We start from the raw sequence: 26,790 nt of genomic DNA, 5'->3' as shown, positions 1-26,790 counted from the left end.
GCTGCTACCAACCTGCAACCCCTTATTAGACGTTGATTAACCATCGTATTGTATTCAGTCCTCACACATATGCAACCCATTTTACAGGGATGCATGGATATTAGGAATGAGACCAATATGAAATAGAATTCAATATTTGTCAATAACAGGAACCTGTAACCAAAAACTAAATTTCCTAATTATTAAATATACTTTTTCTAGGTGTCACTAGATGTTGAAGAACAAGTATTTACCAAAATAATTCATTTACATAGATAAAGTATAGCAAAAATTGATATTGAATATTAATTTGAGGTTATTACCGTTCAATTTGGATTAATATACCTTACAAGATCAAATATATATTCAAAAATACTCAATAAAACTATAAAATATGCAATAAAATTCGATTTAACTAAAAGTTTGCATATATATGAATTCAAGATCGTTTACTCTTTTTTATTTGTAACAGTTGATGTATTATACGTTTTATAACTGAGCCACAAAAAACTAAAGAACTGAGCAGAATGGCCAACTCTAAAATTGAATAGTTTCATTGTTAATAGAATGTCAATCGAAATTTCAGTTTTGTTTATTTAGAAAAGAACAAGCGGGTGTTTTGTTTCTCTTATCAAAAAGTCGTTTATAAAAATAATTAAAGTGGAATTTTGCATGTGAAAATTCAAAAAGAGAGCGGGAAGAGATTATCCGCATAAATCGCGGATAAACACGCGCACGCGTTCTCGACCCATTTGTCCAGAGTAAATCGGGTCGATTTTAATGGCGCTCGTTGTTTAAGTGGATTTCAGTGTCAGTCGGAAAATGTGATTGGCGCCAATCGAAATTTCCTGTGCGAAACATTTTTTTTTTACATGTGCGAGAGAGGCGCGTGCGAAACGTGAATCGAAACACACAACATACACAACACACACACACACACACACACACACACAACATAACTTCTTCAATGTGGAAACAACTTCAAATGGGCATTAGGGCATTTTTGCTGATCGCATCCAGAGTTTGGACGTGTTTGTGTTACACGCTCAAGAAACAGACGAGAGCGGTACGTGCATTTTATCTAATTTTCGTCGAATTTCGTCGAAATCCTCTTCGATGTTGTTGTGACAGTTTTGACAGGCTATCTCGTTAACAGATAACCAGTTATTTTGGTGATTGTTACTAAACTATGTTTACGTTTGTTTATGTGAATTTTTAGATCGATTGTTGTTGCAGATTATCCAACATCAGTCAGTCAAATATGACTTGTTCCCGTTATCGCCCTTATCAAGGCACAGACTTAGTAAGTAGACATATTCAGTTAGTCAAAATTTTATTTTATTAATATTTGACTCTTTCAGTTTTAACCAATCAGAATTTTATGTAAATTTCTTAAACTTTCTCTTATTTTGTTAGATCATTCGTGTTATTTTTTATAAGACTGAACTGAATCAATAAGTTGACAATCATGGAGTAATAAATTGATGATGATGATGATGATGATGGTTATTTTGTAGGCATAGTAAAGAGGAAAGTGTTGGTTTTGGACTTGGATGAGACTTTGATTCATTCACATCACGATGGAGTTTTGAGACAAACTGTGAGACCGGGAACGCCTCCAGATTTTGTACTCAAAGTAAACATTGAAAGACATCCTGTGCGATTTTTCGTACACAAACGGCCGCACGTTGACTTCTTCTTGGACATTGTGAGTATGGTAGAAAATTGAAAAATACGACACTCTGACAATTGAATTATGTAAGCTGTGGTTGGTGTGTTACAAAATTTAATGTAAATCTATTACAAGGGATTTAATTGTAAATGATGACTACACGAACTTTTCCGACAAAACGATAAAAATACAGTTCTGGAAAGTTTCCAACTGGCTCAAGACCAAATTTGTCTGGTCCGTAAGAGCATACAATTACATACGTTTGACGTTTTTCAATTTCGGAAATATGTAGACATAAAAAGTTGTGTTTTTGAAGGTGTCCCAGTGGTACGAACTGGTTGTGTTCACGGCAAGCATGGAAATCTACGGGGCGGCGGTTGCGGACCGTTTGGACGCCGGACGTGGAATATTGCAGCGTCGCTTCTACAGACAACATTGCACTCCCGATCTCGGTTCGTACACAAAAGATCTGAGCGCCATCTGTAACGATCTCTCCAGCGTGTTCATCTTGGACAACAGTCCCGGTGCATACCGGGCGTATCCCGGTAAAGTGAACCACCTTCGAGTTGTGTCGAGCCCTTCGCTTCGAATAAACGACGTTTGTTTCAGACAACGCGATCCCGATCAAGTCGTGGTTCAGCGACCCGACCGACGTGGCACTGCTGAACCTGCTGCCCGTCCTGGACGCGCTGCGCTTCACGGCGGACGTGCGCAGCGTCCTGTCGCGGAACCTCCACCTGCACAGGCTCTGGTAGCGCGTCCGGTAAGTAGCCCCGTCGACCAAATCACTATTGACGCGCGTTTCTCTCGCGGTTTTGCAGTGGCGCGCGCGCCGTCGCGACGCCCTCGCCGGTCAAGATGCAACGCAACGAGACGGCGCCCGATTTGGGCGCGCTCGACGGTATCGTCACGCAGGTCGAGGAATTCGAGCAGCGCCACCACCAACAGAGGGAGGGCAAAAAATTCAAGTCGCGCATACCGCAACGCATGTGCAACTAATCTCACAACTAACAATAACAGACTCAACAATAATTTCATGTGTACATACAATAACGAAGTGTGACTTTTCCTTTCTCCGATTTTGTTTTGGCTTTTAGTTGCGAATTACATTACACGTCCGATTATTTGCCTATTTGCCTTTTTAGTTTTTAGGTATACTGAAAATTGACAAACGATAACAATAATAATGCTTTTATGAATTGAACGCAGGTTTCCGGTGAAAATCCTCCGGAGGTTCGTTTGCCACCGCCGCACATCATCTTTAATCACATCCGACCTCAGACCTAAAACAGAATTTTATGTTCGCAAAGTTAAGAGAAAAACAAATTGAAAAAATAAACAGCTTTTCCATCAGTCGTTGCATTCTTTTTAGGTTTTCCGATAACCTAATAATTAAAGTAAAGTGTTTTTTCTTAACTGCTCGCCACTTTTATTCGGTTTTAAGTTTACATGTTTTGTTTTTATTATTTATTATTTTGTTGCTTCGTTTCGGGGAACGTTTCAGTTTTGTTCGGCAATAAACAGCAGCAGATCTTACAAAACTGGACGAGCTTCCGACTTCCGCACCAAAGACTTCTTAACTTTATTTTATTTGAGAAGTATAAATATTTTTTTATTTTTCATTGTTATTTTTTGTTGGCTCAGATAAGAAATATTTATGCTGTCGTTCACACTTATTGTTGAAGCACACACGAACATTTAAACTGGAGTAAATAAATTATATAGATATAGATAGAATTTTATATTAAGTGAGTGAGAGTGAGAGGAAATATTTTCTGCATCAGAAAAATCATTGTGTTTAGATTTCTGTGTAGTTTTATCGTGTACATATTAAAATAGGCGAAGTAATAATGATAGATAGATCTATTCTTAGTAAAAAAAGAAAACCAATTGCAAAACGATAACATTCATTAGATTACCATTAGTGCCAGTAAATCAAATAACAGATAACTGAAAAAGTAGAAGAAGGAGCTTTTGCAATTGGTCAATTTTTCAATTCCTAGTACTTAAATCATGCTTAAAATGAATGAAGTAAGCATTTTCTGAGTACGAATTTGCCATTTGGTTTCGTATCAACTTGCCGTTAATAAATCAATCAATTTCATCATATTTATTATTTTGTTGTAAATATTTTGTACAAATGTAAACAACTAGGATGTGTTTGTTTGAAAGAAAATCATACGGTGCTAATCGGTTTTTTGTTTCTAGTTGATTTGTGAATGATATATTGTGATAACGGGACAGTTTTTTTTGTGACTCTCGCAATTTTTTTGTGACTTTTTTTTTATTAATATTATTTTTTGAATCGTTTAAATTGCGCTGTAAAGAACCTATTAAGCAAAACAGGTTTCTAATAGATGTACATGTACGTTTGTATATATGATCCTGAAGATTTGTGTTGTGGTTTCAAAATACCAACTGTTGGTAGAATGATGAACAAAATGTACCTAATTATGACATTTTACAATGAATGAAGAAGTAATTTATTTGATTAGAATAAATTTTAATTAGACGTTTTTGTCTTATTTTCCCCTCGGCTCAAAAGTAAAACACTCGTATGAAAACAAAAAAAAAAAAATGTATTTACTAAAAATATACAAATTGTTGTAAACAATAAAAAACATTGTATAAATAAAAATAATTAATCCTTTTCAATTTCCTCTTTACTTTTCCTACTGTGACACGATTCTGTATCGTAGTCTTTTGGATTGTATCTGAAAAAAAAAAAAATGTCAAATGTTGGCATACAAATAAGGAAAAAATACAAAAAAATTACATAATTTCTAGACTAGACTCGCTGGTTTTGGTACAGTGTTCTGGTTCGGAAGATCCGGATCCCGATCCCGATCCGACTTCCATCAGATCTTCGTTCTTCCTGTCCTCCACGTCCTGATCGTGATCACCCGGATCAACACTCGCCATTTGCCATGCGGGAATCGATGGTGGTACTACAGGAAATTGTTTCCTATAAAAATTTGAATTGTTTTAATGGAAACATAGTGTTATCCTCAAAAAATAGATTTTGTACCTGCTCAATAGAAGACCTTTAACTGTGGCAATATCAGATTTGATGTCACTTAGTTGTCTAGATGTATTCAAATCAGAACTCTGATTGATTTTGTCCACTTCAATCTTGACACATTCTAAATTTTCTTGTAAATTTTTCACAGATTCCTTCATATTTATGTCGAGGTCTTTGATGGAATCCTCTACACTTTTCTTCTTTTTTCCAAACAAAAATGGTGCTACGTAATTCTACAAGAACACAAATTTAAGAGTTCACCATTACAGATAGGGGGCAAATGATAAATTTACCTGATAAAATTTGTGAATAACATAGGCAACAATGCTGAATATGGCAACATTATGAACAAGTTCCCTCAATCTATCGAACCATGTGATCTGTACTTGTCTGTAACCGTACCCATAAGGTGCAACAGTGAGACTGGAAGGCGGAAGAGGGATATTGTTTTGGTTGTGTGCAGTATACGCGCCCGATCTTTCGCACGCCAATTGAATTTCGGGGTCGGTTAGTCCTTTTCTTTGAAGAAATTTTTGTTTTTGGGCTAAAGGTGTGTTTACTACGTTCGGATTTTGAAGGAATCGTACCGCCGTTTGCACCTAAAGAAATCATTATTTAATTAACAACGTTAACCAAGTAACAAAGTCCAATACTCTTCAATGACTATTGATAAATGAAATTGTAAGTTTTTACCATATCCTCACGAATTCCATCGGTGGCTTGGTTCTTAGAAATCTCCTCCGAAGTTGTGGCCATTTTTAGTTTGTTTCGCTAATATAATAAAAAGTGTATAAAATGAATCAACGCAACAACATACTTCCAAATGTCAAACTGTTTTGATAAGAAATTGGAGATCGGTGGTTTAATTATCCGGCGCCACTGTTTATCGTCTCTCTCTCTCTCTCTCTCTCTCTTTTTTGATATATTTATATATTCCTGTTCTTGTCTTGTAACGAAAGAAAAAGTATCTAGTTTTAATGGTTTTGTACACTCCCGAGGCATTTGATTAATAATAAGATAAATAAGTGTGATATATTTGTATTCAAACAGAAATATGTAAAATCATTTGTAATTAATTATAATTCTAGGATGCGTCAATAGATGGAGCAGCGACTACCTCGTGTCAAGTATTTCGATTTGGTGTTGATTTTCAATTTACAATAGTGTAGAATAAAATTAAGTAATTTATGTTCATGTAAGTATAGATATAAGTAAATATTTATGTTCTTAAAACGGTTTAAATAAAAAGATAAGCTAAATTGTGTTTTATTTTTGCAGTATGGTACATTTGACGCTTTTAATCGTTGCCCATTTGGTAAGTGTTTCATTTCATCTACATTTTGAGTTTGTTAAAATGTTTTACTTCACCCAATTGTTTGGAGAGCGTGCAAGTGCAAAATCTAATTTCGAGAAAGTAAAAGCAATTAAACAATTTGTCAGGATGATTATAAATCGAAGATTAGAGAAATAAAAATAATCGCAGCGGCAATAAGCAATTAGTCGCGGTTAATCCGGGTTTAATAGTAAAAAAATGAAAATTTGCCGATGAGAAATATCGGGGGAGGAGGGTCGGTGTAGGAGTCGGAGCGGAGTGTCTGTACTGTTATCAGTTCCCTTCTTGTCTATTTCGGTTGTAAAGCGGCTGAGTTATTGTTTCGGCGTGTCACGGCTTTGATATACGGACCATCAAAAGCGCGGCTGCGTTTTTAGTGCCCCGCAGTTTTGGCGGTGGGCCCCCATTTAAGTGTCCCCCGTCTTGACGTGCGAGTGATATATGCTTCATTAGTCATTGTTATTCAAGTTGGCTCTTCACGTGCTCGGATTACCACTCGCGGTTATTTATCGTGCAAAACTAATTCTAATTAAAATTTGATGCGACCAACAAGTCAAGAACAAGAGAAAGAAACCGGTGACGGCGGCGTAAAGTCCGCATCTTATTGTGTCGTATCGTCGTATTGTTTAAGGCGACTTTGGAGAATGTCGCACTTGTAATTGGGCTGCGGTCATCGCATAAATATGTTTGGGGCATCGATTGTATCGCACACACTACACGGGAATAAATGAAAAGTGTAATTTATGTACGGATCGGCGGTATAAAAGGGTGTAAGATTGATGGGACTGGGAAAAGAATAAATCGAAGGTAAGTAAATCCCCATTCAGGCAGATTAACCACACATTCATGTAGTCGAAGCGCGACTCAGTCAACTTGTCGTCCTCTGCCGTTCGCAGATTTGTATGCGGTTTTCGAATTAATCGACTTTTTCCGCCGTCCGGAATCGATAATTTCCAACGGGATAAATAATGTGAGATTTCGATTTAGATAAATTCATCAAACAAAGAAAGGCCGACGACTATCTGAAGGAGTTATTGGGGCAAAGGGCAGTAAATATGTCTCGGTTTGTCCGTGTGTCCGTCTTGCACAAAACAGGGCCTTGTTCGGAGCAGAAATGAGGCAATTTGTATGTGCAAGCTTGGTCAGGTGGTACGGACCTGATTGATGGTCTTCGAGCACACATACTCGTCGGTCGATTAAAAACGTCAACAGTCGTCATAAAAGTGTTTCTTCACTCTCTTGTAGAGTGGTGATGGTAGAGGTGGTGGTAGTTGTGAAAGCCTTCTTGGCCACGAACGCCATTTTGTATTTTTGATTGACAGGACAATCGAGTAACAATCGGCGAATAAGAACCAAATAACTCGTATTCATCTCAAGCTGGGCGTATTATTTATGCGGCCGGTGTTTCGTATCCTTCGTATCCCACAGAGAAGCGGATTCTCTCCATCACGGATTTTTCAAATCAACATAACTACTAAACTAACTGATTGGTTTTCAGTTGCACACTTCGCCGTTATTAAACTGTTTATTTGTCGGTTATCAAGTGGAAGTGGAGGTGGAAGATACGAAGGGCAATTTATCTTTCAGGCAGAACAGGAAGATTCACCTTGATATAGAGCCGTTCGTACTTTTGTTTAGATTTGTATGTGCATGACAAATGTTAAGATTTAGTGAACAATGCATGTACTTTACTTCGGGACTTCAGGAAACGTGCATACCTGAAAACAGTTTCCTGAGAACCCATCACTGCTCTGATTTATTCACTCCACTCAACTTTTCCACTCACTCTCGCGACACGCCGTGATTCCGTTCTCCTTCCTCCACTCTACTATCCTATCTATCAATCGATTGATGAATATGTGTGGAAATTAGGAGGAAAACGCGGTCCGTGAGAAACAATCAGCAATCAGAACTGATTGATTCGGGACGCTTCCAGTGGGAGGTTTCGAAAATAGCATCGGCAGCCCAGGTGGACTGTATTTATGGCGGGTGATTACAGGTTACCTATGATTTAGTGAGACGGACTCCCTTCTGGTGTAACTACCCCCTGAAACCCGGAATGATGTACTGCCATTCGACACGCCACCTGACAATTTCTAATCACTAATCAAACCAGCGCCACTTCACTGCCAGGTTATCGTACCCACGATTCCTTTCTTTTATGCTGAGTGGAATAAAACAATTGTTTATTTCTTTTGTTTCTTGTTGTATATTTAATACTTATTATACACACACACACATATACTTATGTTTGTTTGACAGTAAAGATTACATGTTAATTGCAATTAAAACGATTAATTAAAGTGGTCTCCGAAGAGAGCGTCAGTTTCGTCAGTCTGGAACGTGACGAGAGTGGCGGATTCTTCGTCGACGCCGCTGACTAAATTCCACGTGTCGCCGTGATTTTCGACGAAAACAATTTCGTCCCTCGGTATGACGTACAACGGCAGAATTTCATCCATGTCTCTGACGTTGGTTATGGTTATGGAGTTGTTGGTGGTGATTTGTGCCACAATCGGGTCGTCGGTTAGTTTCAGGATGGTTTCTTCTCTGTGGTCGCTGTCGAGGCACGAAAACGAATATGATACACAATGTAAGAAGAAGTAAAGAGTGAGAAAGGAATACCTCTCGTCAGGTCCATCAGGCCCGTCCAGCACCATCGCGGCGTCGTTCACGTTGGCCGAATCGTCGTGCACGTCGTATATTCCGGCGACATAGCTCGTAGCCTGCGTCCCATTCCCGAACATTTCTGGATGTACTGTGACCAAATGGGCCTTAAATTCTTTCGCAAAGTTGCTCTGGAAATGATTGTCTGTGCAGAGCTTGCACTCGTATATGCATTTGCCCGGATGTTTGTTTGTAGACAGTACGTGTTTACGTAAATTATCCTGCAAAATTTATACGTCAACTTTCGGTTTGTTTTCCCTGCAGGAATACGTGTTACATGCACTCTTTACATGTTGTTAAAATACTGTACGGGAATTATTTTTGGCACTTGGCTGTTACTTACGAGTGAGTTGCACTTGAAGTCGCAATGGGGACAGATGAAGGGTTTGGCTCCCGTGTGCGTCCTCACGTGTCGCTTTAGATGGGTGGACACTCTGGTGGAGAAGGGACATTGGGGGCAGTGGAACTTCTTCTCCCCCGAATGAATCCTCATGTGTCTGAAACGGATCGAAGGAAAATCGAGTGAAAAATGTTAATTATAACAGAGCGCCGTTTGTTCGGGTTTAATTACGGCGCGAGTGAGTCGGGTGCATTAAGGTCCACATAAAATTAATTACGAAAAAACGGAGCCTCACAACCATAAAGTATCTTCACCTGTGACAAGTAGTGTTTAGCAATGAAGGGGCTGGCTCTCCGATTTCGAGGCCGATAACGGATTTAATTACATGGTCGGACTCACCAAAATGTCAATTAATGGTAACGTACCACATTTGCCGCCTATACCGAACTGCGCCACTCCGCCACTCGTTCTTGTTTATTTCACGGCCTCTTGTTTATTTATTGGGCCCGATCCATGGGTAAATATCCAATTACACATCAAACGGTTTCTGCTAATTAGGCGGATGAGGTACGCACACGACGACGACGACAACAACAACAACAACAGTTACATCTAATCCTCTAATCTGGTCTTACCTGTTGAGGGTGGTTCTGGACTTGCCTCTGTACTCGCATTCGCTGCAGGCGAACTCTTTCGCGTCGGAATGCGTGAGGAAATGTATCTTTATTTCGCTCTCCTTCCTCGCGGTGTAGATGCAACCGGGGAAGGTGCACTTGCACTGTTTGCCCGTGTGGATCATCATGTGCTGCTGAAGAATCGACCTGGAACAAATAATTACACCAAGTGATTCAATGATGTTATCAATGTCTCAGATTTTTAGCCAAGGTACAAATACTATTCGGAGTGGTTGGATGAAGAGTGAACTAAATGTTTCTTGTGTTACATTATAACATCTTGATTAGTATGTAAATTAGTCAACTCTCTTTACATAATTTACTTTAGGAAAATAAAACAATTCTTACTATCTTTTAGATACAACATAACATTTCTATTTATATTTAAGATAATATATTAATAATGAATGATAATATATTAATAATAAAACTTTACAAAATAAAATAGTATACAAAATACAACATATTAGCCATAATCATAACGTCACTTTGTTAATTTATAAATTAATCAAGGAATTGGTTATTATATTACACATTATAAGACATATTAAATTGATACTTTGTTGAATAGTTTATAAACTAATAAAAAACACAAGCTAAGATCTTGTGCAGTTTCTAAAATAGTTGGACATAAACCAAACTAATTATTTTAGTCACAACATCATTTTTCAATAAAATAACGAGATCTTTGTATAATTTATGTACCATCAAAGTAAATGCTTTAATTGTAACATATTTAGTAAATTAAAACTGGCGGATTGCAATTAAAGGAACGGGACATTTTTGAAAGGCGCTGTTTGATGAAACAAGAACGTTTTAAGATAAAGTGAACGGCAGCAATTAGCTTGGAATTTTTTATGTTTTGGTATAAAATAATTAGTAAGTCTCATCAGATCCATAATGTTCGGTTCCCGATAAGCGGATTTGAATACCGGTTTGCGATGTGCAGTCCGCGGAGGACGGGAAGAATAGACGAAAGGAGGAACGGAGGGAAAGGAATCCATTAATTCGTACGGCATTCGTCTCCGCTAATAGTTTCCTTCGACATAACGATACAGTGTAAAAGTTTGGCCATTCGTTGCGAGAGCAATTATCATATATCTGAACAGTATGACAGTGGGAATGGCACGATCATGCAAAGCAGAGAACAACGCGTCACTCTGATGGTTTCGCAAATCACCGACTCGCAGGATATTTTTAGGGAATAAATCTTAGAGCCGGGGGCGATTTATGTGGAGGAAAAGCGTTTCCTGAAATTGTTTTTGCATTTCATCCGAACACGAATATTGTTAATGGGCGGACATTAAAGGCACGCACGGGACGCCACCGCTGCTTATTGATAATTGCTGGGCGAGTTTATGATGTCGTGATTTATCGCTCCTCGCCACCCTCTTCCCCTTGGTGTCGCAGTCGTTGTTTTCCGAAGAAATCGTCATGAAAACGTCGTAATGAGGAGTCGGTGAGAAGGGAAGAAGAGGGATGGACGTGGGTGAATGTGCGCCGCAGAGGTTGGCCGGTTCACGGCGAGTCAGATTGATGAGAGCGGAGTGAACAGTTGATTTCTACATAAATAACGACAATACAATATCGCTTTGACAGATTTATATTCGGCAGAGATGCCGCCCCATGTCCACATTTTTGAGTAGAACGCCCATCGGCCGCCGTAAATTACCAATGGATTCCGACCGGGGAATTACGGATCACCTTTATTAATACACATTTGGTTTTTTCCCGATTGTACACGAAAGACGTGCACCCGTAAATTTGCAACGGCATAAAACATTTCAATTACGGTAACGAGAGTGAAGGTAATTTACACACACTCACACATATTAAACAGCTAATTTACGATTGTCCTTGAAAAGTGTAATTTATCGGGTATCCACGTGAAGAGTACAGTGTAGCAAGAGTAACGATAATTGACAGTAAATTACTGTGATTTCAGCACAGATATAATTTTGTAGTTTTGCATCCGTTAAGTCGCGGATAATTTACGATTGTTGATGCACATTGTTCTTTCTCCGTTCACACGAAATAATTAGCCGAAGTTGTTGGTGAGAGACCGGTCCGATTTAACAGTAACGTATGATGATGATTAAAAGCGGGCAAAAGCTTAATCGAAGTGAATATTTCCATCCCGACATTATAAAGTACACATAATTGTGTTGATACCTGACCAATATTTATGGCCCTCCATATTTATAAAACCGTAATTAATATCTATTACTGCGCCGCGCGAAGCAACCAAAAAGGCAGTAGTTGGTGAATAAATCAGATTTATCTGTAATAAAATAATTTACCGTTGTACAACTAATCAACTAATCAACGACCCGGACCATAAAATCAACATCACAAGAGCGGCGATCCCCGAGACAGATAATTCAATGTCATTCTAACATTTTAAAACTTTGTTTTATTGCTAATAATTCCACTTCCACTATTTAAATTCTGCTTTCTGCCCATAAAATCTGAATTATCGACTGACGAACGATGATGACTGATGGTTCTTTCTCTCACTTTTCGTCCTCGAAGTAAGTAAATTAATTAATGCGAAACAAGACGAGGAGAGAGGATATGATGTGGCGACATCAGCCACGTACTTTATTCCCCGTTTAACATGCGTTAAAGTTTCGGACGATAATAATCGCACAATACTTTACGTAAAAAAGTGCAATTCCCTTCAGATGTGACATTTGCAAAGCCTAAAATTAATAATAGCAATTAGCGTGCGCAATGACATACCAACGGTCTGATTCATGGGCCTTTTGACGACTCTTTACGACCTCAGCACCAAAAAAACCACATGTTATTTATATATTAATTTGTTATTGGTGACATTGAGATATGCGACTGGTCAACTCGGATTTGGTAATCTGGTGTCTGCTCGATCCTAATGAGTGACTTATGACGAGAGAGGGATGTGAGAACCTGTTCTCCACACATCCGATTCATTTTTGCCGATTGCGCCCAATCGCTAAAAGAATGTGTGTGTGTGTGTGTGTATATCGAATCATGCCAATCTCTCGGTCGCGGCGGGTGGATTTTTAAGCTGCCGCTCCGGGATTTATTGCATACTTTTAAGCCTCCGGCGCTCGTAAATTTGAAGTCTCCTTTTTACGGCGTCAACCCGTGATGTATGGATGGGCGAGTGCTAATGGTACCGACCTCCACCTCCCTCACACCCCTCCGCACTCCTTCGGAGACACCAATCGAATCGTCGAAAACGCGCGGGTTGATTAAACACACAAACACATTTGCCCAACGTATTATCTCATAATTCCCGGAGTTGTGTTTAAGTTGGGTCGCTCGACCGGACTCAACCTGTGATATATAGAGGGCGCACTTGTAATGTGTGCCCAAGTTATTTAGTGGGGGTGGAGACGGCCGCCCCACTGCGCCCAGATTTACACCGTCTAACTTCCATCGTTTGGGGTTTACTCTCAGTCATATTGTTTGTCCATTAGACCGGTAATTTAACAAATTCCCACATGATTTATTGTAAGGGACGGACGGACGGTGCTTGAACAAATTTGGATCGTCTGATTGATCCGGTGTACCCGGTGCAAGAAGTGGTTGCGAAAAGCAATTTCAGAGTAGGTGGAGGAGAGGAGAGGATAGTGTGCGGTGGATATGCTTATGAAATCCCGTGTTTTATGTTTAGTCATTAGCAGAGGAGCAGTTTTGAAGAGGCAACGGGAGAAAAGGCCAAGAAAAGAAGCGAGACGCCCACAAGGGGGATTTATAGGACTGCGAGCGAGATAAGTAGACGGGTTGGATGGCGGCTTTTTAACTCGGCATGTTTATAAGCGCATCGCGCTCACCTGCAGTAATAACCGCACTACGAATTTATTGTAAATGAAACAGTATCTGTTATTATATTTCCTTCTCGTTAAGAGTACATCTTGGTTAGAGAGCGGAGAGTTTGCAGTTCCGATGGAATCGCCGTTAGTTCGCGTCGTTTTTCCATTTGTGGGTAATTAGTGGAAGAAGGGTTCGCTTCGCAAGTGCGGACCGTATCTCACGGCTCCTAAGCAAGTCGGGGCTGAGAGAGCCGACCATAAAGTCCCCGGGCCTTCACCTATATTTCACGCACACCACAATTCTCTAATTACGGCGCGTTTAGCGCGAAATATGAGGCATAAATAACAAGCACAAATGCTCACTGTCCGATTTATGTTCTGCTACGGTTGCATTACCTCACTGGCTGCCACCAAGTGGTCTACAAACAACAGTTTTTAGGCACTAATTGTTAACACCCTGCGATATATTACACTGCAAACACAAATGGGGACAGACTGCAGAACACATCCTGGAAATAATAACGTAACGCTGTCTACCACTGCTCTTGTCCCGCTGCAAAAAACATCCATTATCGTCCTTCTGACATGGCCACATGTCACCAATCGATGGAAAAATAGCATTCACCAGCTACACCATGGTATGCATGGTGTAGCATGGTGTAGAGAGCATCGCGTGTGCGCCGCACCACAACATACATTCCCGTCATTAAAGGCCGTTATTAACGCCGAGATATTGATAAGTTTTTCAACTTTTTTCTCCGTCCCAATAAATTACGTTTATTTCTTTAGTTTGACAACCAGTTAATCATCCTGTTTATGCGAGTGACTCGCTCTGCTCAGAGGGCTCCGCTCTCGGATTCTGTAAATCATTTCTGATGCGATCTCCTTCGCCGGAACTTGCCTCATAATTAATCGCCGGAGTTTAATTGAGATTTTTCTTTGATCGTTTATTCGATATTGTAATTTATCGGTGTTTTTGTTCCGTTCGGCTTCATACGTTCGTCTCCTCTCGTCTCGTCCTTTCGCACAAATTGGATTGGCTGCTGCTGCTGCTCCTGCTGCTCCTGCTGCTGCTCCTGCTGCTCACTCACTTAGCGGAGGGAATAATTAAAAAGAAAGGGTGAAAGGGCGAAGAAACAATAAATATTAATTATCTGAAAAACACACAACAAACTTATTGGGCAATTTCCTAATTAAGAGCATTTTTATTGCAACGGTTTGTCTACAGAATTTGTTTCGTCGTGAACATAATTGGGTCGTCGGCATCTTTTAATTTAATTAATCCCCGGAATTACTCTTTACTAAATTAATTAGACTTATCCAATTTAGTTCTACTTTATAATGGGATGGAGGAGCTGCACTTTATCTCGGTCCTGCATCGGCGCATCCGCCATTTTTCGACAGGCGAACCTACAAACCCACAAACCGACAATAAAGCAACAATAAATCGAGAAACGCACCAAAAGTGGGTGTTTGAGAAAATGTCACGTTAATTGCGCACATTAATTAAATTAGGATTTTGTAATATCGTAAACATGTGCCAATTAATAACCACTAATGGACACACCTTGTATAAATCCACGTCCGGATCGGGCGCAGACCGTGAATTATGACAGCTAACGATCTTGTGATTTATTCAAGCAGCTTTTTTCTTCTCTTTGTATTAAGAGAGGAAATTGACAGCCATAACTCATTCTAACTGTACACGTGATGTGGCCAATCCATAACACTTTCCTACGTGAAATACGATACTCATCAAGGTCAAAACACACACACATAAATCACGAAAATCATTCTATCAGCACAGTTGCCAATGTTGCAATGACCGAAAAGTCATCGCTTCAGTTCAATTCCTTCTGCAGCACACGAAGCAGCATTCGATACACCCACACTCGATGTAACCTTAATTTGGATTAGGAGTCGTCGTAATCTTGCTTATCATCGTTTACATCACGATAAAGCACCCATAACTATGTTAATGGTATTTATTATACGCTTCGACTTGTCGTACCGGTCTAATAAAATCTACATATATGTAGATTAACACACACACAGGAAACATTTCTATAAATCAATTTGATGAGTGCGTATCTTTTGACTTTAGTAACCGTTTTACATTCTTCCCTGACGTTTAATGACATTTTTTTTGTGCGTTTGTCTTTGTGAAATTTCACTTTCGACTTTCGTTTCATTTTCGAAATGGACTACAAGTGAAACCGATGCAGATTTATGTTCGCCCATAATTCTTTACGTCTCGAATATCGGCCATAAAATGCATCTATCCATCCATTTCTCCACCTTTGAGATTTATCTAACTCCTCTCAACACATGTTCGAGTTCACTTAAAAGAGTCCTTTGCAAATTATTGTAAAAACAATTTGAGAGGGGGGGGGGGGGCGATAAAGCAGTTCGGTTGTCTCGTATGCAAATGTAATCATCAGTCGTGGAAAGAATGATCGTATTTACGGCAACCGTAAAACATAAAAGGAATGGAAGGAAAAAACGTTTCGTTATAATCGTAAATCGTGCATTTAATATGATTCGATTAAGTCGCCTCAAAAAGAGCTGTCGGTAAATTAACAAGAATATATTGGTAATTATTTTGATACTCGGGGAGAGAAACCCATTAGCATGACTCATATCAGACACAATGTTCGGAGAGCGCGTTTTACTTCTCATTATGTAAATTCCCTTTATTATTTTCATAATACAACAGATAAAATGAGACTGGAATGGAACAACGCTTTATTTATTCTAATTAGTTCCTATCGTATTTTTATTGACTCGAGAAAATATTAAAAAAAAAATAACGTTTTCGTTGGTCCAATTTGGAAAACTAAACAACAGACATAAGCGACAAGATTTTTTACAAGGACACTCTCTGAGAGGTCCGTCGAGAGTCGTTGTGAGGGAATTAAAAAAGGGTCACATCCACTTAAATTTGCACCCTGATGTCGGCAGACGAGACATTTCCTCAAAAACTGCAACAAACTTTCAATTTCCGATTTCTAAATTAATCCGTGACGACCGATTTCGGAAGAAAGAAAGATCCTCGTACAGATAATCCGAATGATGTAAACGTCCGTCCATATTCTTATTAACAGCGCGTTGATTAACCATTAAAACGACGTTAAGATCGTAATCGTCGCGTCTCGGGATGAAATTGACTTTTGTTTTGCATCGAAACTACCCACGCGAGCGTCGTCTTACCTTTTGGTAAAATTGGCACCACAAGTCGAGCACAAATAGGGCCTGTCCTTCGACGACGCATCCTTAGCTTTCAAAGGCTTCAACGACTCCTTTTTAATCATGGGACCTTGCGGCCCTTTGTCCAGTTCGTCGTGTTTTTCGTGCACCTTCATGTGAGAATTGAGGTTGCTGCGTCTCAAGAAAGCCATGGGGCAAATCTTACAGGTGAACGGTCTCTCCGACGTGTGTTTCCTGATGTGGCCCAACAGAGAGGACTTTGGGAACAGGATCTCGCATAAAGGACATCGATATTGGATCACCGGCCTTTTGGACGGGTCCTTGTGTTCCACTATCAACGGTTCGTCGTGGTGCACTTTGTGGTACAATAATTCGGCCTCCGAGTTCGAAGAATAAGGACAATTGTCACAGGTGTAGGTTTTCTTTGCGTCTTCTTCGAATTTGCACGATTTTAGTCTCAAGTGTGTTGTTAAATCTTGAGGCACGGAAAATGATTTACCGCAATGTGGACAACTGTAAAACAGAAACATCAAATTATATCATCAAAATGAACACGTGGAAAAAAAATTAAAAGATATTGAATTTTATTTGAATTGTAGTCTATTCATTTACATCATAGAAAACATTTTGGTGAAATGATAAAAGTAAAAAACTGACGTTATAGATCGTAAAGAAGTAAAAAAATGATTATCTCGAAAAGCTTTATGTATTCATGGTATTGGACTTTTGAAAAAGTTTATGATGTATTTAAAGTTTTTCCAACCTCGTAACAAACAACAGTATTTGAAATAAATACTTTTTGAGTTGAAACTTTGAATGGAATTTAGTACGAAGAAAATTTAAAGAGAAATTTGTTTTTATAGATAATAATGCACATTTACATAGAAGAAACGTAGTAATAGTCTTCAATTCATGTTAAATTGTAAAAGATGTTCAAATTCATTATTTATAGTTATCAGTATTAACATCAAACATTTAATCCTTTTATAAATAAGTATCTTTCATCATTTTAAATAAGTTTTATCACATTTGTAGGATGTTTTACCTTAAGAACAAGTTAATAATCATGTAAAATTTTTTTGGAAGTAACTTTCAATATCCTTTAATTTTTTCCTTCAGTTTAGTAACAAATTCTTACGCTATCTTTTGCTCTGGATGCTGCTGATTGATGTGCTCCTTCAATTTGATAATATTCTCGAAGACCTCATCACAATCCGTACATTTCCTCTGATAGCTTTTGTCACCTCTGCTCTTCGCATATCGATGTGAAGGTGTCCTTCGATGTTTTTTGGCTTGTTCCAGGGTGTCAAATGGAATGTTGCAAATGTTGCACACGAAGAATTTCTGCTTGTGCACAGCTCTTTTGTGTCTGAACAGTGCAATATTGGAAGCGAAAGCGTGGCCGCAACAAATAAAGTTGTTTTTGTACATCTCGATGTTGTTGGAAGTGTGTTTAAACTTTTCGCAATGTTTGATTAGTTGCATGTTGAACAAAAAGTCCCGATTACACGCTCCACACTTGACCGGTTTGATTTTCCTAATGACAATTGGAACGGACCGATTTATGACCGATATGACTTCACCGTGCTCATCAGAAATCAAGTGTGCATACATCAGATCGGAGTCGGTGGATTTGAACTTGCAAAAAGAACAGAAGTAATACCCGTTCAAGTCCTGATCTTTTTCCATATGGAAATCTGAGAGCCAATGTTGGAGGAAGTATTCGTGGGTGTTGCAATAGAATTTGCACATTCCACATTGATAGGGGCATTCCAAAACTATTTCTAACGTGTGTTCCAAAATCATATTCTTCGATTCCTCAGAGCTCAGATCGCCTTTGCGACAATGATAATGTGATATCATGTGTTTCCCAATCATGTACTTGTTAACTTTGGCTTTGCAAACTGCGCATTTTTCAAAAATTTTCTTTCGCTTACGTTTTTTCTTGGTCGCCAAACTTGTTGGTTTGTTCGTCTCTGACGTAGGTCTCTTTTTCTTACGTTTTTCTTTGACCGTTTCCAAGTTTTCGGCGTCGTCGAATTCGTTGTCATGCAAGGTTCTTTTAAAGTGGAGTTCCGATTTTACGTGTCTCTCGTACACCACTTTAGAAGCCAGTCTCCTGTTGCACGGTCTACACCAGTACTGCACCGTCCCGCTGGACTTTCGAAACATGGAATTTTCAGAAATTTTTACACCAGTTTTCTTCGGATCGTGTCCCGGCAACCATTTACCTTTGGTGTAACTCGGACTGGGTCCGGGGTTCGTTTTCTTTTCCTTCGGTTTCGCCTTTTCTTTACACAACAAGTCGTCCGGTTTCCATTTACCCTTCGTGTGTTCCGGAGGGGGATACTCACGTTCGTCTTCCTCGAAACATTTCGATTTCCATTTTCCTTTGGTAAAAGGGGATGTGACGGTTAAGTCTTGTTTCTTGGAAGGTACCCATTTGCTGCCGGTGAATGTCGGAGGCGGCATGTCATCAACGTCGTATTTGTCCGGCTTCCATTTACCTTTGGTATGAGTTGGAGGCGGCGAATTCGTCCTCTTCGGTTTCCATTTTCCTCCCGTGTGATGGGGGGGAGGAGAGTTCCAATCGCGATTCCATTGAACCGGCGAAGAAGGCTTCCACTTGCCGCCCGTGTGATGTCTCGGAGGGAATTCGTGATCCTCGTCCGACGATTCGTCATCTTCAAAATCGTAGTCGACCGATTCGTCTTCGTCGGATTCAACGAAGCTGTCAATTTTGGGCGGTTCCTCTTTGCGACGCTCGATGTTTTCGACGGCTTTTATCAGTTTCGTTTGGTTGTCGCCGTAGCCCAGTTTCAGTTCTTGGCCTCCGATCCACACGTTTTTGCCGGACTTGCTTTGCGACGGGTCGACCACGTCCTTATTTTGTATGACCGCAGTGGTCTTGCTTCTGGTCAGAATACCGCTGAACGACTTGCCCGAAGTTGAAGGGGCGGGAGTTTTCTTCGAACTACTCTGTAGCTCGAGAGACGAGAAGAAGTCGTCTGCCTTTAGTCCGAAAGACTCGTCCGGTGTCAACAGTTGAGTTGGAGTTTGGGCCGTTTTGGAACAACCAGCCTTCCTGTGGGCCACGTAGTTCTCCAAACCGATTATGGTCACGTGACATTTGAGGCAGTAATGCGTGTCGTCGTCGTCGAATTCTCCAATCATCCCTGCAACAAAGACAAACAATAAGCGCTTAAGAATGAGAGAAGAGCGCATTAGGTAATTCATTGTAACGGCACAAGGAAGCATTCATATCAGCTGCCAAGCTGCCAAGCTGCCAAGCACTTGACGTACGTCTACGACAGACATACTTGTCCCGGCAGTTTCTAGTCGAGATAGTGGGACCGGTCACGCAATGGGACATACCGACTGCACAACGCTCTTGTTTATTGTTACAACCGCACAGATAACGTCGACCTGGATTTCTTCAACGTTTGCGGCACACATTAAAACGAGGGCGCAAAAAAAATCAATTTCGGCAGATGAGTGAGTGAGTGTGCGGATGTAAATTTGATAAATATTAATTAAGTGGCTGTGGCATCGCAGTGGAGTGTCGTCGTGCAGAGGTGGTCGGATCGATGGGGAAGCAGTTATTCGGACGACAGCCCCGTTTATGGCAGAGCCACCGCTGCACTCCACTTGTTTCCGCAAGTCAAGCGACGATCTGACAGCGCCCAGACGAATTCCGCTTAATCACTTGCGTGTTTAAAAAAATTAGTGGAGGCGCAATAAATCAATTGGGGGGTGAGTGATGACAATTACACGGCCGTGTAATCCGCTAATTCGGGAAGGAACGAGATGAGATGTTTTTGTTGGTGCTGTCCATTGGGATGATGGATCCATTACTTTAGGTCGTCAGAACAGACACCGGGCAGGCCACGCCACGCCGGTAATTATTAGCAACTTACCGCGTCGGCTAATTGGGGATGATTGAACGGACACGGCTTACTGGCCGCAACTTGCAACTTGGACCCCAATCTAAGAAATTAACGAAACTTCCCAATTCCACCGATCCGCCGTAAACATCGGAACATGGGAAAAAACGCTAATTAATTAGTCGAAATGAGAATAAGTTGATTTTGATCAAGATCTATCATTGCCTAGAGCCTCGATTTGTACCCTTTTGATGGATGTGTCGTTGTTAGTATGTTGGTTATTAATGCGGGATGGGCAGAGTGAGTTCTTCTGATGGATTGGTGCCGCGACCAGCAGCAATAATGAGGTGATAAAGCGGGAAGGGGGAGGGGGTGAGGCGGCGCGGCGCCCCGAGACTGATGTAATGGTAAAATCGTTAGCGGGGCCAGGGGGTGCGATCTTAAGCGGCACTTATCGGCAGGGGGAAACAACACACAGGGTAGCGACAGACTGCTGTGGCCGAGCGGGCCCATTAAGGTGCGTAATGGCCGGTCGCGTAAGATGAGGCGCGCAGAAATGCATCGATTAGACATAACGTCGCGAGACGAGTTCAGCCTCACTGACTCTGACCCTCTCTCCTCTCCACTCTCCACTCTCCACTCTCCCTCCGCAAACACCCACACGTACCGGGCATAATCGCTGTGTTTTTCGCACACGCGAACATATTCAACCGTCCCCCGTGTGTCCCCCATGTCTCCCATGTCCCCCCCGCGATTGCTTTACACTCAAAGGGCCGTTCGGGAGGACGCCATCCGTGGACAATCGACGGGATTGTTTCTCGGACCATATTAACGTGGTAAAACTCTGTTAAACAAATGATTATTGTTTCGGCGTCGAAAGGAAGAAAGGAAAAACGTTCGGGGCGTCCCCGGTAGTTTTATGGGCGAGGGGAGGATATTTATACACCCTGCCGATACCCTTTTGCATCCGATGATAACGCACCGCTCCGCTGTAAGAGTGGACACGATCTAAAAGGACGACGATTTTACATGAGACGCTGTAAATTCGTCCTGATGGCGTGATAAATCCTGCGAAGGGACCGACGTTTTCCACGGAGGTAATCGAGTTATCTCCGTCATTGTGTTTCGGTGTTTTGTTCTGAAACTTTTCAAAAATCAATTTGCACAAATCGAAATGGAACGAAGGACGAAGACACGTTGAATTCGCAGTGATGCAGCGCGGTTCGTTAATTCGCCAGATTGATTTACGTCACCGTTGCATTCCTCACCACCATAAAATCAAGATGTAGTACGAAACGGGCGGGATTATGGAAAATTTACCTCCGCCACACACATAACTTTACGTTTTCAATTTACATTTCATCCCCACAACACACCGACCCAATCCGGATCTCTTTTAATTTCGAATCGAGAGCTGCGCTGAGGGATGACGGGAGATTTTTTGAGAGATTTACGGCGGACAGATTCCATTGTGCCCATCAAGTTCCACAGCGCCAAGACGAGGTCTGGATTTTAGAATTTTATGAGATATTTATGCTAATTCGTAATTTAGTTGATATGTGATTTTGGAATGTGTTGTTCAAAACTGGTCGACTCCTTTTTATTTGTGTATTTGTGATGGAAACGATGGGATTTATTGTGCGATTTGAAGTATTTATTACGGATTTGGAACTGTAATTTACCATAATGAAAACACTCCGCAGAGATAAAGATGAATATTTATTGTGGATTTAATTAAAAAGTCTAATTTATACGCGGCCGTACCGACTAATTTATTTCCCATCTCTTTCGTCTTCCGAACCACCACCACCACCATCATCATCATCATCACCATCATATTTATTTACTTCGTTCTCGATATCAAACAAGACGACCTTAAGAATTTTTTGCGCCACACAACACATTAATCATCGGCGTAACGCAAATAATACAGCGACGTATGTTTGAATACGAATACAAATTGTTATTTATGCAATAAACACGTATTCTCGCATTGTAAAAGACGTAGAGGAGTCGACAATAACTCACTGTGCATACCACGGTAATTAGCACATGTAAATACCATTGCGAATGATCAATCTATGCGCATAACTAAATGACTCGATGGATAATCTTAAGCCGAAGCTTCAAATATACGCTAACCAACTGAATTCCCTCCTTCACCCGTTCGACCTTCAAATCTTTCGCCACTCCGAATTGCATGGTATTCACCGATTGATTGGTGATTGACTGGCGAGGAATTGTGTCCAACAGGAAGGTGTGTGTTTGTCGCCTCGTCGGTTCCATGTTGAGTTGGGACTGATAATTGTGATGGGAAGTGTATGTCCGTAGATTCTTCTCACACACCGAGGCAGAAAGCAAGAAAGAGAGGTAAATGAGCAACGCGATTTGATACGCGTCGGATTAATCCATTCTACAGTTAGGATATATTATTGCAAATAGACGAAAAGTGATAATGGCCTAAATTGCGAGGCCACACTTTTTATTTACGCCAATTAGCTACAGTCAGTTACGAATCGCCACCTGTTTTTCGCTGGAATGTCGACTTGCATCCGGACCTAAAATTGATAAGAACGTGGCAACGTTCAGTTGGGACTGTTAAAAGAGTGAGTGAGTGAGTGGATGAGGAACAGAGACCGATTGGATTATATTTGGTTCCTGTCCATAAGTCATATTAAGACTACACAAAACTCGCAATAAATCTGTCAAACTCTGAGGGGGGCGCAGCACAGCCATCACTGTTCGGTGCTCTCTGATAGCGTCCCCCGTTCCTCTCCCCGGCTCTTCTTCCAACTTGATGGTGGACGGTTTAAAACTTGAATCTGTATGGTTTTTCGGTTTTCGGTTTTCGGTTCCTCCGTCCTATGTCTACTTACACGGCACTAGGTGTGTTCGATCAGAGACAGAGACAGACTCTCTCTTCAATCCCGATTTAATCTCTTCAACAACGTTACAACGTTCAGTTTTCGTGTGGTAAGGAACGGGTCGTACAAATTCGTGTTCGGCAAAAAAGTGTTCTTGATGTATTCAAACGTCTGTTTAATTTAGTATTTGAAGCAATAAATTATGTGGCGACAAAAGAAAATAATTGTAAAGCGTTCGGGGGGAACTGCCTTTCAAAAGTGATTTATTTTGACAGTTTCGGACTGATAACATCTGCCTATCTCACGTACGACTCAAACACAACTACGACTACTCCGACTACTTCGACTTCGACTCTCCAATAGAAAACAAATTTTCAATGTTAACGTGGAGAGGATAAATATGCAAAACAATAGAAATTTCTCTCTGATTTATTTCAATGTTATTTTTAATGTGCGACGCGTTCACGTCAAATTTATGATAAAATATTCTTAGTAATCCTTTTAAAGTGCCATTTGTTTATTAATGTTTTATGATGAATATTAATATTCGATTAACATTTTTCCATCATGTTAATTAACTCTAATTTTTTTATCCTTACATCAATCCAAACTGTGTAATGACTTTAATCATGTTTGATATGATTTAGAAGATTTGTATGAAGTAATCAAAACAATTCTAATAAATGTTTACAAGTTTTCATTTCGGCTCGTTAAGAACGATGCGACAGATGTTTTGTGTGTTCACGGTTAGTTCTAAACGAAGCACTTCTTCAGATTCTGAAATTGATTATGAAGTGCTCGGTTGCCACTTTTACCTTATTCATGTCATCATTATCATCTTATTATTTCAATAAATTGACAAAAACATTTACAAAAATTATATTAATTTCTACAATTGTCAAAATATCAATTAATAAATTAATTAATTAAAATTTAGTATGAAAGGAAATCTGAATTTGTAAATTAAAATTTTAAAATTTAAAACACCATATTTAGAACACATAGATGTACTTGTTTTGCATATACTTATTCAATATTTTCATAACTTTTTTAGCTTTAACTATTGAATTTGTAAAAAAAGAATTTCAAATATACAACGATGTATCTTTTTGATGTCAACAACTGTGTTTAGAAAAAATGTTTTTATTAAGCTACATATAATGATGTTTATTGAATAATATTAAGAAATAATATTACTAAACTAAAATAAATGTTAATTGTAGATTCGTAAAAAGAAATAATTTAATATTTTTCCTTTCTCAATTACTATCAAAAATGATTTAAATAAAATTGTTATATGAACGAAATCTAAATTTGCCAGTTAAAAGTTTGAATAGTATTTGATATATTTGTTTTATAAGTTCTCTTTTTTCACGATAGATTTATTCACAAAAATTTTTGTAAAAAAAGAACTAAATATTATACGTAATGTTATATTATTAAAAAATTCTTATTACACTTCATTTTAAAATTTATTTCGCATTTACACATTTTAATTTATCAAATATATTATAACAAATAAATTATATATTGAAAAAAAATAATATTTGAAATTCACTAATATAAAAATTCATAAAATATTGAAAATCATGCTAAAATAAAACAATTCATATAAAAAACATTCTTTTTCTTCGTTTTAATTTATGTTAAATCAAATTTGTATTTTACGTCACATACTAATGAGTTTAACAGCATATTTAAAAAGAGAAGTTTGAAATACACTGTAATGATATTCCTGTTTAATATTGATAAAAATGGATTCTGAATATTTTAAATATAGTTTTTATACTATTCTAATACTCGAATGGTACTTATCGAATAAATGTCTTTCCTAAAAAATACATTAATTTCTACAGCTATCAGAATATTAATTAAAATCACATTTATATACATAGACAAAATGTCTTAAATTCCATCAACAATGTTTAATTCTAAATTAAGAACTGCAGATTAGAATAATTTGTAAAAAATATATTTTTTTTAATTTTCTTTTTATTACTATTTTATTGTTACCATGTAATGGGTAATGAAATTTAACAACTTTTGTATAAACAAATTTAAAATCCTTGATTATAATTTTTTTTTTATTCGATGACAGTAAATTTGGCAACATATTTAAAAAGAGCAGTTTCAAATATACAGTAATCATGATACTGTTTCGTATTTCAAGTCATTGTTCTAGATATGCTACTGAAGATTGTTTGTAAACCTGTAAATGAAATAATCGATTTATATTAATAAATGATTAATTAATTTTATATTAAATATAAAATTAATTTCTACAACTATTAATATATATTAAAATCACATTTTGTCTTTAAATTACATCAACAATTTTCCATTATAAATCGAAATCAACAAATTGAAACAATTCATTTGATTATTATCAATCAGTGGATTAAATAAATTTATTGAAACTCGATGTAAGATGAACATCTGAATTCTAAAGCATGTAAAAACTTTGAAATATTATTTAGAGTACTTTTTAGATAATTTCAACATTTGTAAAAAAGATAGTTTGAAGTACGTAATAATTAATAAAGCGATTTGTTCAAGTTATGATTTTGTTACATCACAAGTTACGAAACGTTATAAATTAATCAGCGTAAAAATAGACAACAAATGAGTTTTGTGTCTTTATTTTGGGGGGATGCACGCGGGACATTCGAAACGGGACGGGACGGGACGGGACGGGACGGGACGAGTTATAGGTCGCTGGCTCCGCCCACCGTCGACGTCGGGACGGCCCGATCACTCGGCACGTGCTGCCACCTGTGCTTGTTTCCTTTACTTTCCTTCGGGCTGTCGATTCACGCGTTCATTTCTTTATACAACACAACAGCCGGTTATGATCCATTCGTCGATTTTAAACTTTTAAACTTCACGTCTCCAATTGTTAATTACAACTATTTATCAGGTCATTCCCAGTGATATACGTACATGCGACTCACAACAAAGAACATATTTGAAATCTGCCCTGTTAATCATTCCAATCGGAAACCCAATTAAATATTCATACACAATTATAAAAACAAAGATTGAAAGTATTATAGTGCGCGAACTACGGTTGTCCGATGCAAAGTTTGAGGTTAAGGTTTTTGACCTCTACACTTGAATCATTCTTGAACGTAAATTCTGATTAAACATTGATTTCGTTTATCCAAACGTGCGTTCGTATCAGTTGTCGACTTACCGAAGATTTTATGTTGCTCGGGAAGATGTTTTGCAGCAGTTTCGACGGTTTTAGAAGGTGGGCGTTCACGCTAGACTTGCGATCGGGGAACTGTACGGTGCTGACAACTGGCGGCGTCATTGCTGTTGTTGCGCGCGAATGTCAATTGTGTTTTG

General features: G+C 39.0%; 4 protein-coding genes across 7 annotated transcripts in view; 2 read left to right on the top strand and 2 right to left on the bottom strand.

Moving 5' to 3' along the window:
* Window positions 1–588: 588 nt before the first annotated feature.
* Window positions 589–5,921, top strand: LOC109609590 (CTD nuclear envelope phosphatase 1 homolog). 3 transcript variants are annotated; one of them, XM_020026276.2, is made up of 6 exons: window positions 589–1,045; window positions 1,216–1,282; window positions 1,497–1,687; window positions 1,968–2,196; window positions 2,261–2,402; window positions 2,473–4,163. In XM_020026276.2, the coding sequence occupies exons 1-6, from the start codon at window positions 947–949 to the stop codon at window positions 2,648–2,650; spliced, it is 906 nt and encodes a 301-aa protein (XP_019881835.1). In that variant the 5' UTR covers window positions 589–946; the 3' UTR covers window positions 2,651–4,163. The 3 variants fall into 3 exon arrangements, with proteins under 3 accessions (XP_019881835.1, XP_019881837.1, XP_019881836.1); XM_020026278.2 differs by lacking the exon at window positions 2,473–4,163 and adding an exon at window positions 5,762–5,921 and having other exon boundaries at window positions 592–1,045; window positions 2,261–2,414; XM_020026277.2 differs by having other exon boundaries at window positions 594–1,045; window positions 2,261–2,414; window positions 2,861–4,163.
* Window positions 4,210–5,524, bottom strand: LOC109609591 (peroxisomal membrane protein PEX14). Of its 2 annotated transcripts, XM_049968088.1 has the most exons (5): window positions 5,367–5,524; window positions 4,967–5,272; window positions 4,680–4,906; window positions 4,428–4,616; window positions 4,210–4,365 (listed from the first exon to the last, which is right to left on the bottom strand). In XM_049968088.1, exons 1-5 carry the CDS (start codon window positions 5,427–5,429, stop codon window positions 4,293–4,295), a joined length of 858 nt encoding a protein of 285 aa, XP_049824045.1. In that variant the 5' UTR covers window positions 5,430–5,524; the 3' UTR covers window positions 4,210–4,292. The 2 variants fall into 2 exon arrangements, with proteins under 2 accessions (XP_049824045.1, XP_019881838.2); XM_020026279.2 differs by lacking the exon at window positions 4,210–4,365 and having other exon boundaries at window positions 4,424–4,616.
* LOC109607463 (protein tiptop-like) overlaps window positions 5,780–26,790 on the top strand; it is a 78,486-nt gene continuing 57,475 nt past the window's right edge. The window contains exons 1-2 of the mRNA XM_049968076.1: window positions 5,780–5,868; window positions 5,952–5,988. The gene's annotated coding sequence lies outside the window, so the exon portion shown is untranslated. The remainder of the gene's footprint in view (window positions 5,869–5,951; window positions 5,989–26,790) is intronic.
* Window positions 8,224–26,716, bottom strand: LOC109609592 (zinc finger protein 624). Its single transcript, XM_020026280.2, has 7 exons — window positions 26,636–26,716; window positions 17,833–19,870; window positions 16,698–17,207; window positions 9,649–9,834; window positions 9,017–9,170; window positions 8,632–8,894; window positions 8,224–8,565 (listed from the first exon to the last, which is right to left on the bottom strand). Exons 2-7 carry the CDS (start codon window positions 19,866–19,868, stop codon window positions 8,301–8,303), a joined length of 3,414 nt encoding a protein of 1,137 aa, XP_019881839.2. The 5' UTR covers window positions 19,869–19,870; window positions 26,636–26,716; the 3' UTR covers window positions 8,224–8,300.

This window comes from Aethina tumida, chromosome 5 (genome assembly GCF_024364675.1).
Source record: "Aethina tumida isolate Nest 87 chromosome 5, icAetTumi1.1, whole genome shotgun sequence".
Lineage (NCBI taxonomy): Eukaryota > Metazoa > Arthropoda > Insecta > Coleoptera > Nitidulidae > Aethina > Aethina tumida.
This window is presented reverse-complemented; position numbering and strand designations above follow the sequence as displayed.